At 44.0% G+C, this 12,952-nt stretch overlaps 2 protein-coding genes across 2 annotated transcripts in view; one reads left to right on the forward strand and one right to left on the reverse strand.

Annotated features, from left to right (window-relative positions):
* The first annotated feature begins 2,216 nt into the window (after positions 1-2,216).
* The window catches only part of LOC139415257 (neurexin-3b-like), a 315,709-nt gene continuing 304,973 nt past the window's right edge, over positions 2,217-12,952 (forward strand). The window contains exons 1-3 of the mRNA XM_071163222.1: positions 2,217-2,510; positions 4,922-4,945; positions 6,540-6,701. Of these exons, the coding sequence (XP_071019323.1) occupies positions 4,931-4,945; positions 6,540-6,701 (177 nt within the window). The 5' untranslated portion in view covers positions 2,217-2,510; positions 4,922-4,930. The remainder of the gene's footprint in view (positions 2,511-4,921; positions 4,946-6,539; positions 6,702-12,952) is intronic.
* LOC139415676 (zona pellucida sperm-binding protein 3-like) lies at positions 8,904-12,720 on the reverse strand. Its single transcript, XM_071163797.1, has 10 exons — positions 12,399-12,720; positions 12,209-12,324; positions 12,023-12,126; positions 11,054-11,231; positions 10,775-10,892; positions 10,563-10,648; positions 10,254-10,444; positions 9,916-10,095; positions 9,145-9,223; positions 8,904-8,916 (listed from the first exon to the last, which is right to left on the reverse strand). The coding sequence occupies exons 1-10, from the start codon at positions 12,684-12,686 to the stop codon at positions 8,904-8,906; spliced, it is 1,353 nt and encodes a 450-aa protein (XP_071019898.1). The 5' UTR covers positions 12,687-12,720.

The raw sequence follows: 12,952 nt of genomic DNA on the forward strand, positions 1-12,952 counted from the left end.
AATCTACACACAATGCCCCATAATGACAAATCAAGAAAAGTGTTTTTTGCAAATGTATATATAACAAAAAAAGAAATATCACATCTACATAAGTATTCAGACCCTTTACACAGTACTTTGTTGAAACACTTTTGGCAGCAATTACAGCCTCGAGTCTTCTTGAGTGTGACGCTATCAGCTTGGAACACCTGAATTGGGTAGTTTCTCCCATTCTTCTCTGCAGATCCTCTCAAGCTCTGTCAGGTTGGATGGGGAGCATCGCTGCACAGATATTTTCAGGTCTCTCCAGAGATGTTCGATTGGGTTCAAGTCCAGGCTCTGGCTGGGCCACTCAAGGACATTCAGAGACTCGTCACGAAGCCACTCCTGCATTGTCTTGACTGTGTGCTTAGGATCGCTGTCCTATTGAATGGTGAACCTTTGTCTCAGTGTGAGGTTCTGAGCGCTCTGGAGCAGGTTTTCATCAAGGATCTCTCTGTACTTTGCTCCGTTCATCTTTCCCTTGATCCTAACTAGTCTCCCAGTCCCTGCCACTGAAAAACATCCCCACAGCATGATGCTGCCACCACCATGCTTCACCGTAGGAATGGTGTTAGGTTTCGTCCAGACGTGATGCTTGGCATTCAGAACAAATAGTTCAATCTTGGTTTCATTAGACTAGATAATCTTGTTTCTCATGGTCTGAGAGTCCTTTAGGTGCCTTTTGGAAAACTCCAAGCTGGCTGTCATGTGCCTTTTACTGATGAGTGGCTTCCATCTGACCACTGTTCCATAAATGCCTGATTGGTGGTGTGCTGCAGAGATGGTTGTCCTTCTGGAAGTTTCTCCTATCCCCACAGACATATGCTGGAGCTCTGTCACAGTGACAATTAGGTTCTTGGTTACCTCCCTGACCAATGCCTTTCTCCCCTGATTGCTCAGTTTGACCAGGGGCCAGCTCTAGGAAGAGTCTTGGGGGTTCCAAACTTCTTCCACTTAAGAATGATGGAGGTCACTGTGTTCTTGGGGACCTTCAATGCAGCAGAAATGTTTTGGTATCCTTCCCCAGATCTGTGCCTTGACACAATCCCGTCTCGGAGCTCTACGGACAATTCCTTAGACCTCATGGCTTGGTTTTTGCTCTGACATGCACTGTCAACTGTGGGACCTTATATATACAGGTGTTTGCCTTTCCAAATCATGTCCAATCAATTGAATTTACCACAGGTGGACCACAGTCAAGTTATGATCAATTGAAACAGGATTCACTTGAGCTCAATTTGGAGTCGCATAGCAAAGGGTCTGAATACTTGTGTAAATGAGGTATTTGCAAAAAATTCTAGAAACCTGTTTTCGCTTTGTCATTATGGGGTATTGTGTGTAGATTGCTGAGGGAAAACAACAATTGCATCTATTTTAGAATAAGGCTGTAACGTAACAAAATGTGGAAAAGGTCAAGGAGTCTGAATACTTTCCGAATGCACTGTATACAGAGAGACTCCTCTCTCTCTTCCTGTCCTTCTCTCCCTCTCTGTCTCCATCCTTCCCTCTCTGCACCCCTCTGCCTCTTTACCTGTCTCAAATTACCCCATATGTGTTGCAACAAGCCCCATACAGGAAGATACTTCCTTTCAGCGGAATGATTCTAAACCATAGAACAGATATATGACTGCCGTGATTTATGTCTACCATTAGCAGGTAGCCAGTTACCATTGTGATCTCATAAGCAGTCTGCTAGCATGGAGACCTCGACTGAGGGACACATGTATTAGGTTTTTATGATGCGTGCGTTCCAGTGTGAGGAGAACATTATGGGATAGCTGATATGGTGACTCATAGATATATTACCGTGGCGACTGGATTAGATTGATCTGTCCTGTCTTCTCATGGGAGGTGATGTCATAGCCTACTTCTCGTGTTTTTCTAGGTCATTAAGTCATGATTTATTTTTTACCTCTAACATGATTCAATACTTACAGTGTAGGAAAGGATCATAGTTATGTTTTAACGGTCAAATATTATAGATTATACAGTGGGCTTCCTGTTTGTGTCACTGATATGTGGATGGAGTCCATCAATAGTCTCCTTGTGGGTTGTGCGTTTGATTCCCACCCGGGACAAACAGTACATGTTTCCCTGTTAACGATGTAGACTCTACACTTCTCGACGTTTTGGATAAGAGCTTAACATGCAAAACAAACTTCCATCCTGTTTCTTTTATACCTCCAGCGAGGGAAGAGAACGTGGCGACGTTCCGTGGTTCGGAGTACTTCTGCTACGACCTGTCCCAGAACCCCATCCAGTCCTCCAGCGATGAGATCACATTGTCCTTCAAGACGTGGCAGAGGAACGGTCTCTTACTCCACACGGGGAAGTCGGCTGACTACGTCAACCTGGCCCTAAAGGACGGAGCGGTGAGCCTGGTCATCAACCTGGGCTCGGGCGCCTTCGAGGCCATCGTGGAGCCCGTCAACGGGAAGTTCAACGACAACGGCTGGCACGACATCAAGGTCACACGCAACCTCAGACAGGTAACCATGGAGACCGAGGTGACGTAGGTTCAAGACTGATAATGATCAGTAGCAATAGATCAATTGAATGGTAGCAGTGTCTTGGCTTTATTTGTGCATGAATGCTTTTCCAAGTACTCCAAGTGCTGAACATAGTTGATAGTCGTTACGGATCTTGCATCGGTAATCACACTTCTATTATGAATTTGAAATATTGAGTAATCGTTTAGGTTAGACGTTGGAGGATTAGTGTTTTTCCTCTGTTTGAATTGAATGAGGTTTATTTATCTTTATAGCACCTTTTCCAAGTGCCCTAATAATCAAATTCAGATAGTTGTCAACAATGTTGTGTTGATACATATTACGAGAGAGACATTCTGACTTAGTGCAGTATTGAGTTATCATCAGTACAGTTAGATTGTGTTTCCCCTCTATTTGCCTTCCTAGCAGCCAGTGACTATGTGACTATGTGAATGAAAGAAGCCCAGGTGACATCGTGATTGATAGCTTAGTGGTTGAGCGGACACTGTGGCTCTGTGTTTCTGTCACTGCCTTATCTTCATGTACAAACTTGAAGACTTCCCTATTTCCTTCATTGGAACTTTATCTGATACTTCTCTGCTTTTATTCTCCACTAAGCGGACCCTTCAATCAGAGGCTGGGTCCCTATCTCGTTGCCTTCAGAAACTGTCTTTCCTTTACAAACCACTCTGTCGGATATTCTACTCCTCTGTAAAAATACAGAAACTACAAGGCAGAGTGGAAGACATCCGACTCAGTACGAACGCAGGGACTTCGTGTGACTGACATTAGCCTACAGATGTCAAATTGGAAATAGGTTTCAGATCAGTGGAGCATATTTTTCAAATAGCATAAATATATGTTCACATGGCCACTGATGGGATCTCTATTGTCAATTTGTTATGTTGCTCCTCAGCTTATCTTGTTTACAATACCCATGTTCATAAGGGGGGTACACTAATACTGGTATCAGATACTGTACCTTAATACAAGTATTACTACTTAACTAAGCTTTAAGAAGCAGGGAATGTATTGTTCTTACACTGGATATGTACTGGTAACTGTACACACTAGAGCAGAAACAGTGAGAGAATCGGTAGCTGTTTGTGGATTGGGAGAGGGAGTTGGGACTCCAGCCTGTTGAATGGAGCCTTGAATGGAAGTGAAGAGAGGTGGACAAGAAGTAAGTACAACTCAACTTTAAAAAGTAGGGCTGTATTAAATATATACTACAGGAATATACATTGAGTGTACAAAACATGAGGAACACCTGCTCTTTAGATGACATAGACTGACAAGTGTGAAAGCTATTGATGTCACTTGTTAAATCCACTTCAATTAGTGTAGATGGAGAGGAGACCGGTTAAAGAAGGATTTTTAAGCCTTGAGACATGGATTGTGTATGTGTTGACATTCACAGGGTGAATGGACAAGACAACATGTATTTGATTTTTACCTTTATTTAACTAGGCAAGTCAGTTAAGAACAAATTCTTAATTTCAATGACGGCCTAGGAACAGTGCCTGTTCAGGGGCAGAACGACAGATTTGTACCTAGTCAGCTCGGGGATTTGAACTTGCAACCTTCCGGTTACTAGTCCAACACTCTAACCACTAGGCTACCCTGCCGCCCCATACTTTGAACAAGGTATGGTAGTAGATGCCAGGCACCTGTTTGTATCAGGAATGGTCCACCAACCAAAGGACATCCAGCCAACTTGACACAACTGTGGGAAGCATTGGAGTCAACATGGGCCAGCATCCCTGTGGAACGCTTTCAACCCTTTGTAGAGTCCATGCCACGACAAATTGAGTCTGTTCTGAGGGCAAAAGGGGGTGCAACTCAATATTAGGAAGGTGTTCTTAATGTTTTGTACACTCAGTGTATACTTGTACTGTAAGAGTGAAAGCACTGTTCGAGAAACAGTAGCTGAGAACTGTTTGTGGTGTGGAGAGGGAGTGAGCAGGGAGTTTCCTCAGCCAGTAGAATGGAGCCTTGAATGGAGGTGAAGAGAGGTGGACAAGTAAGTAAAGTGTTCACTTCCTGCCATTAACAGGTACCAGGTTTTTAAAGGATGTAGCCCACTAGCTACCAGTGAGACCAGAGACCAGAGGCTGAGCTAGGGTCCTCTTTTCCTCCTCTCTACCTGTCTCTACTTCCTCTCTGTCAATCTTTCTTTCCCTTTTCTCCCTCTCTTTGGGAAGACAAACTTTGTTAGACTAACACTTACCATTCATGAAATACTAAGTCATTTTATTTACTTACTAACTAACCGTTATCTAACTAACAACTAACTAATGTACTAACTATCATCCTACATCATTGGTTTTTATTTTGTTTTCCCATTCCTTATTAACAACCGTTTTGTTCACTATTCTTTTGATTTCCTTTCTTCCCCCTTTTCCGGAAAGCAATCAGGCATGGGACACGCTATGGTAAACAAACTACATTGTCTGGTAGATATCATTCTAATTGTCTTTTTTTGGATTTGCCGTGTGTCCCCCCCCCCCCCCCCCCCCCTCTTCTTTTTCTTTTTATACTTTGAGTCTCATCCTAGACACTTCTTATCAAAAAATTAGGAAATGGGTTTGTATTACCAACAGCTTTCTTCACTTCTCAATATCCTCCCCGTCCTTGGCCTCCCAACCTCCCTCCCCCACACCCCCTCACCCCCTCCCTCCCCCACACCCCCTCCCTCCCCCTCTCCTCTTTTTTCACTCCGGCTTTTACTTTATTATTTTTATATTTTTTATTCCTCATCGCTACGAAGTTCGCAGAAGTTCTACGAGTCTCAAAAGAAACACCAGATCTGACTTTTGATCTTTTGTCAGGGATACATAAAAAATGTTTTTCCACCAAATAAAAACCTCCACATTTTTGGTGAGTACTGTCGCCAAGAACTGACAGAAGCTCTGCCACGAACCAAACAAGAAGAGTGACTTATTCTTCAACCAGCAGCAGCCAAACTGCAGTCCAGACTGTAAAACACCAAACAGAGACAAAATGGCAGCCCAGAGACAAAATGGCGTCCCAGAGGCAAAATGGCGTCCCAGAGACAAAATGGCGACCCTTTCTTTGCTGGAGCTCTGACAGTTGTTTCCAACACACTCAGTCTGGCACATGGCATGCCCACCACCACTCATCAATGCCCTTTCACCTCCTGACCGGTGACATCATATGACCTTTACCCTCTCACCCATAACCACTAACACTTTAACATGTTCACTCACTTTCCCCCTATCATTCACTATCACTGTCCTATCCCCCCATCCCGTCCCTGTGTGTTGTGTTTGTAGCATGCTGGTGACAGTAGTGTCTATGTGTTGTGGCTAACTTTAGTCCCTCCCAATCCCCTTGACTTGATTGATGCATGAGCCCTGTATCCCGATTGGCTTGATCATGCTTTGTATGACATCATCAAATAATTTATACCCCTTACATGTCCAAATTACTTTGTGTTTTTGTTAACTTTGGTTTGCACATTCGTGAAGTCGTGTGATAATCCTCCCTATATAATGCATGTGTGTGTATAAGAGTGAGTGAGTGTGTGTGACACAGAGAGTATGTGTGTGTTAGTGACTGTGTATAGTTACAAATTGAACCCTGAAACCTAAGACAAGTACAAGCAAGTTGTCCTTGGCAATTTGTCCATTTTTACTAACCCTCCCCCAACCTGAACTATCCAAACCGAACGAGAATCCATTCTCTTAACCCATCAAAGATAAAGAAAATATGCCTCTGCTCTGACATATTTTCTTTACCTGTCCTGTGAACCCTCCCCTATGACTAAAGCCATTAAAAGATCCCAAAACGCAGTCTAATCCCATCTATCGCTCCAAGGCACCAACACTACTAGCCAATAGCCCAGATGATCTCAAGTGAATTCCTAACTGAATGTAAGAATCAACAGATATCTGTAGACACCAAGTCATAGCAGACCAAGAAGAGAGGTGTATGTATCCTATTGAACAGAGCGTTTTACCTCAGAGTGTAATGGTTTGGCTTTGGTATGTGTTACCCCTATAACAGGTGACTATCTCCGTGGATGGGATCCTCACCACGACAGGGTATACCCAGGAAGACTACACCATGCTGGGGTCTGATGACTTCTTCTACGTGGGTGGGAGTCCTAGTACGGCTGATCTACCTGGTTCTCCCGTCAGCAACAACTTCATGGGCTGCCTGAAAGAGGTAGATTCAGGTTGGGGGTACTGGGGGTGCACTCACAAATGCAAACACGCTAGGGTGCTTGTACAGATGCGCTCACACGCACGCACGCACGCACGCACGCACACGCACACGCACACGCACACACACACACACCTCCACTTAGCTAGTCAGAGCAGTTGAATTAAATATGTCAAATCAGCATGGTTTTTCCTCCGCTAAGCAACAGCAGCAGTGATGACAAATGAAATTGCATTATCAATGAAAGCTGCAGAGTTGGCAGACAGAGGAAGAAGTGCTCGGCAGCCATTCAATATTCCTCAGCTTAATCTAATTCACAACATTCACAGCAGTTGTGTGTGAGAAAATGGGCCCCAAATAGTTCCTGTCATATGTCATTTGCAGACTCAGCTTGACTGTAGTACAGCAGTGGAATACTTTAAGACTGCGCCAGACCTCATGTTCACTACCAAGAAAGAATTTTGGTGTGATATGTTATTTTTGGATATGTAAAATGTACTCTCTGACCTCCCAGGCATTTTAGGGGTTTAGATGAAATCCCTTCTTCTTCAAAAGTTGTCGGGCCATTACTCATGCTCGCGTCACCGTGACACTGCACCCTTGCACGTGGAAAGATGATGATCATCAGGAAGTCTTTGTCCATTGCACACAGGGCCTGAAATGACCTTTACAAATCTGTGTCCTTTTTCCTCTTCCTTTAAAACCATCGCTCTCCATCCTCTCATTGTCATACAGACATTTGATAAACCTGCAAGTGTAGTATTCAGTTCTCATTATCCTCTCCCAAAGGACATCCATTTACCGTTGAAAGAGAGGATGGCAATTGATCCATTGCAAAGCCATTTAGTTGAAAATAAGATAACTAATTCCGATTAGAAGACGGGTTGATCTTGTTCTCGCTCCTCAGAAAGGAGACTAAGGCTACATCCCAAAAGCCCTATGGACCCTGGTCAAGAGCAGCACACTAAATAAGGAATAGGATGTCATTTGGGGTACAGCCTAACAGTCTCGTGTACTGATGACAGCGATGTGGAGTTTGACCTTTAGAATGCTGTAAATGCCATCGTTCTGTTGGCTATTAAGTAACGAGTAGCTCTTTAGAAACGCTATACCGATACAGCAGTAACTAGATTGTACTTTGATCATGTAGTCGTTTAACAGAGATCCGCAGATAAGACTGTACGTATACAGTGTTCAGCATATCGTAGAGACAACCCAACACGTGGAGTTGCTCGCTGTAATGATACAGCGGTACAATGGGGATCAGCTATGTACACTAGTCTAATGATCAGTTAATATGGTCCTATATAGCAGACTACGGGGATGCAGTTTACACATACTGTATATTCTGCCTATGTAGCCCATGGGGGAGTCAATAAACTGTTTTTGAAGTACCATTCTCAAATCAACTGAGCCATAGGATCCTCAGTCCACTTTTATCCAATAGAAACATAACCCAATAATAAACTCCCATTTGCTGGATAGAAAACCCAAGAGCCACAGTGTGACTTAAGCGCAAACTATCCTGAGTCCCCTCTACGAGACGTGAACCCGATTCATATTAACCCAGGACTGGAGATAGTCATGGCAACTCTTCAGATGCAGCCCTAACACTGAATCTGCACTCACTTATAAAAAAAAAACGTTACCTGTACATAACATTGACCGTATTACATTCAATCACCACACTAGAAATTCCTTCAGCAACAGAGAGGAGCCTGTAGCTGACATTCACTTTAACAAATGAAGGCAAGACTTCATATTACTCTAGATCAGTCAAAGTAGCTTTAATTTATTTTTGTGAGGTTGACAGTCACCACTTGGGTTGATCTTGTTCCTTTGAGTGTCCCCTTGGTATCACAGGTTGAGTTCTCAGCATTGTTGACCTCATCAGGAACAGATGTGGGGAAAGTGTGGTAGTCATTTGGTAGTTGTAGGCTCAACCTTGTGCTGGGACTTCAGGACATCCCTCAGTGAGTTGGAGTACTGCTAGACCAAATGTGGTCACCACAGCAACGTCAACTTCCAGTTCTATAAAAATAAGTGTTAGTGGACTGGGAACATGTCATAAGTGCTTTTTGAAACCAAAAAAGCGCAGATGAAGTCCCGAGGTCGATATGTACAAGTAATACTGGGAATTACTATGTGCAGGTTGACATTTATTGGGATGAGTCTTGTCCTGGAAGCAGACCTGAGCAATATCTGCTAGATGTGCCAGCTGCAAAGTAAATGGACCATTGTTAAAATTAATGAAGCTTGTGTCCTAAGGTTAGGCATTAAGTTTAGGCGTTAAGTTTAAAATGCATCTTTAATGATTATGGCTGTGCCTGCTAGTGACCACTGCAGAGCTGAGTCATCCCAATAAACACTAACCTGCTTCCCAAAGTGTCATGAGCAGGATCCTTCCATCTAAATTACAGTACCATGATCCCATGCATACCCTTACCATGAGTAATATCTGATCATCTTTGCTCCAATGGGCTCAGGGGTAGGATTCAACTGAGGGTCTGGGGTGGGCTCCAGCTCTGAGAACAGACTATTTAGCAGAGACCCTATATGCAATTATCATACATGCAAACCAGTAAAGAAATGTAATTACCTCTTTGCTCAATCAGTTCTTTCTGCCTGATGATGCCGTCATACGTTGCAGAGCTAACGAAACCATGTTTATTGGGTCCATGACCACCCACATTTTGTGACTGGCCGAAATAAGGTCCTAGAATTAAAAAAGTACAATTAACAGCTGTAGCTAGCCTATATACAAATGAAGACGTCTGAAATGGCACCCTATTCCCTTTAGAGTGCACTACTTTTGACCAGCACCTCATGGTCTGGGCAATAGGCTAGACATCGCGGTTGCCTTCTATTGGCTTTACATGTCTGTACATAATACGTCAGTTTAGCATAGAGGAAGTCACTGCCTTCCCTTTAAAATATAAAATAGTAGCTAACAAGATGAGCGATCAAATGTTCTTTTTAATTACTACAAGTAGCTAGTTTGTATCAACTGCCTTCACTAAAGCCACTACAAAGGTACTCCCTGCATAATTGGGATGTCTGCCTTGTGAGTTACCCATCTGAAATTGGCTTCCAAAAGAGTCAGTCAATTAAACCAGACCTTAGTTACTGTTACCTAGGGGCAGGTTTTCAAAACTATGGCTGTAGGTAGTGCACAACATAAGGAATAAGATCCTACCATTGCAAAAAGTCAAAGTACCTCTCTTGAAGTCCATTCCACTCTTCCAACGACTGCTAGGTGATGCAGGCCTTGCGTTGTCTGTAGCAGAGGGGAAGCCATGTGGATGGACAACTTCTTTTGTCCGTGGTGATAGAAGTGAACCCTTCTGTTTGGTTGGGAAGACAATCACTGGGCCCAAAGTAGCATGCTGTTCCCACACTAAAATGACAGTCAAACCTCTCACCAACACATTTGCAGTCAAGACACTCAGTCTCCTAAATTACTAGCATCCCATCAACCCTATTGGAGCAGAAGGTCCCTCCCCTCAAACCCCATTATGAGACGGCAAGAAACGGGGATTAGGATGCCAAATATACCTTTATTGGTCTTCATCCCACTCCTCCAGTGGTCACCAGAGGCTGGGTGTTTGCTGTGGTAGCCACGAGGTTCTGGTGGGCTACTGCCCAATCTTTCACTGAGGGGACGGCGGGCTGGAGCGACCCCCTTCTGGCTATTCAGACTTGGACAACGGCCACATAGCAAATCATTCTCGTCGGCAGACTTCCACCTGCAAGAAGATTTAGTCATGTACCCAGAACACACAATTTTAACAAATACTGTAGTAGTCCAGTGGACAAGTCACAGCCCAGTAGCTAAGAGTAGCTAAGTAAAGTCAGACCTCATACCTGCCATCGATGAAGGAGCATGCCTTGTTGCTAGGCTCTGCATGGTCCATGACAGGGACTGCCATAAGGTGGCATGTGATGTACAGCTGAAAAACAGAACGAGCAAAATGCAGCATCACAGCCAACAAAGTTATATTACTGTAGCATCATGTACCAGCTACAGTACCCATGATGTTCTCTCAAACATCTGTTTTTTAAAACATTGCCCTCACCTCCGCCCTGTCCTCCTGGTGGAACCTAAAGGCATCAATGTGGAAGCGGAGCTTGTCGTCCTGGGTTCTACGCATGAACCTGGAGTTGGAGCCAGGCAACTGGGAATCCATCAAGCACCTGGAGGGGAGATAAACCCCAATATCTAGTTTTGTATTTAGTTCATCTTCCTTGGTACCAAACAAAGAAGCTTCCAACCACCATTAAAGGGAAATATTTTCATAGGGACAGCTGGAGAACTATCATTCTAGGTAGGCTCTTTAGGTTACTACCCCCCTTACCCATCATTCTCAATGAAGACGTATCTGGGGACAGAGTTCCAGTCTGGGTCCAGTGTTGCCGCGCAGCTGCTAACAAAGACCCTGAGCCTGGTGTGGTGAGCGAGCCTGACAGACACCTCCACGTTGATGGGATCACCCAGGAAGTAGACTCCCGAACCCCGCTCATAAAGCCAGTCACCTGGACAGGAAGTGCCAAAAGGTTATCCCAAAATGGACTGAATGAGCCCAACCTGACTCCTTATAGTCCAAGGACCTTACATGCATTAAGGCAAATTGTCTCGGGCAGCCGTAACGTTCTATGTACTTAAAGCCCCATGGTGGATCACATCCAAATCATTTCACAACTGCAATGTTAAGTTGCAGCCAACAGTATTTTTCAGTGGTAACACGTTTGTGGCAGCCATCTTCCGCTTACAGGTGTTTGGAGACGCAGATGGGTAATTAGCACAGGTATGTTTTACGTAAACAAGCGATGCAACATGGAAATATAGCCATATAAAGTGTAGTAATATGAAGGTGGAGCAATTTAACCTTTTGAAAATGATTTCACTGATATGAACACATTCCTTATGTTTCCAACAGCAAGTGTCGAGTTCACATTCAGGGCCCCGGTTTCCCCAATTGAACTGAGCATTTAAGGATGCATCAACGGCAGAAGATGTAACATGCGTTCCCAAACCACCATGCAGAGAGAACATACCAATAGGATCTTACAAGAACAAGTGTCGGGACACTTAAAACAAACCCGGCCAGAAGATACTACCGTCAATAAGCACTAAAAGTAGTTAGCGTCTATGAAAGGGTTAAAAGGTATAAAATTGAGGGGCCATATTTAGTAGGCAAAGTGCATAGAACATTGCTGATAGAGTTGTTACCAATTAAAAGGGTTCTGAAGTGATTCTATATTCTGCATGTCAGAGGGGCAGTTGTGGCTCTGCCCAATGCAGCCCAGGATTTATATACACCCACTTGTCATGAGCATCAAGGAGAACTGCAGGGTGTCCTCAGCAGACACTGTGGCGGTAAAGGGGATCCAGGTCGACTGGAGGGGGACACTGTTCAAACTGTACTTCCTGAAACAAAACGCACAGAAGACAAACCAGTAGGCCAACGCAGTACTACAAATCACAATACAACAGTATAGCCTAAACTCACCTTTCGTAGTGACACTCAATTGGGATTACAGCGTCATCCATCGTAATAACCCCATCTGGAGTGTTACTGGGTGTATATCTGAGGTGGTTTGTGTAGATCAAGGAGTTTTCGTTCAGCTGTGGAGTCACAACGCAGAAACTAAGAGGTCATTCCGAGAAGTCAACTATTGAAACAATTTCGCCGTGCTTACCATATGCTTGGTTCCACAGTCCGATAGTGCTGCAAATATTCTGTACTCATCTCCGGCTGCTGAAACTGTAGCCCTACAGGACTCTTGAGCTTGGTACTGTTCAACTCCAAGGCGCAGGTCAGCCATGTCGATAAGCGTACCAATTTTAAACAAATCAGCATTCACGACTATCTCCATGTAGTCTGAAAAGCATTTCACAGCAACAGTTTTCACTGGATCTGGTCTGGAAATTGATTGTTGGTGGCCTTGATGCTGTTTAAAGGGCAGAGGATTGCCAATTTGGGGCATTCGGCTTGGAAGTTGTCGTTGCCATGGGTCAGTGCTGTAAGTATGTGGAAAAGCAGGAGAGATGAAGTTTACCACCAGTAAGAACAACATCAGCTGCTTTAACGTTACCCTGAGAATGGTTGCCATCATAAAGCCCACACCAATAACTAATTTAACTCTGTATGTTAGAGGGGCATGTTCCTCTGCTATGCTACAATTGATGAAACTGAGGTAGTTTTTAACAACCAACCAGGCTGCACACCTGGGCTGGATTAGGCCCTAATTGG

Source organism: Oncorhynchus clarkii, chromosome 8, assembly GCF_045791955.1.
Source record: "Oncorhynchus clarkii lewisi isolate Uvic-CL-2024 chromosome 8, UVic_Ocla_1.0, whole genome shotgun sequence".
NCBI classification, from domain to species: Eukaryota; Metazoa; Chordata; class Actinopteri; order Salmoniformes; family Salmonidae; genus Oncorhynchus; species Oncorhynchus clarkii.

Excerpts from the sequence above, each read along its gene's own strand:
- LOC139415676 (XM_071163797.1), bottom strand. The coding sequence starts at position 12,686 with ATGCCCCAAATTGGCAATCCTCTGCCCTTTAAACAGCATCAAGGCCAC. Across the intron at positions 12,325-12,398 it reads ACTGTGGAACCAAGCATATG|CTGAACGAAAACTCCTTGAT; the intron begins GTAAGCACGGCG and ends GTGACTCCACAG. Across the intron at positions 11,232-12,022 it reads CTCCTTGATGCTCATGACAA|GTGACTGGCTTTATGAGCGG; the intron begins GTGGGTGTATAT and ends CTTCCTGTCCAG.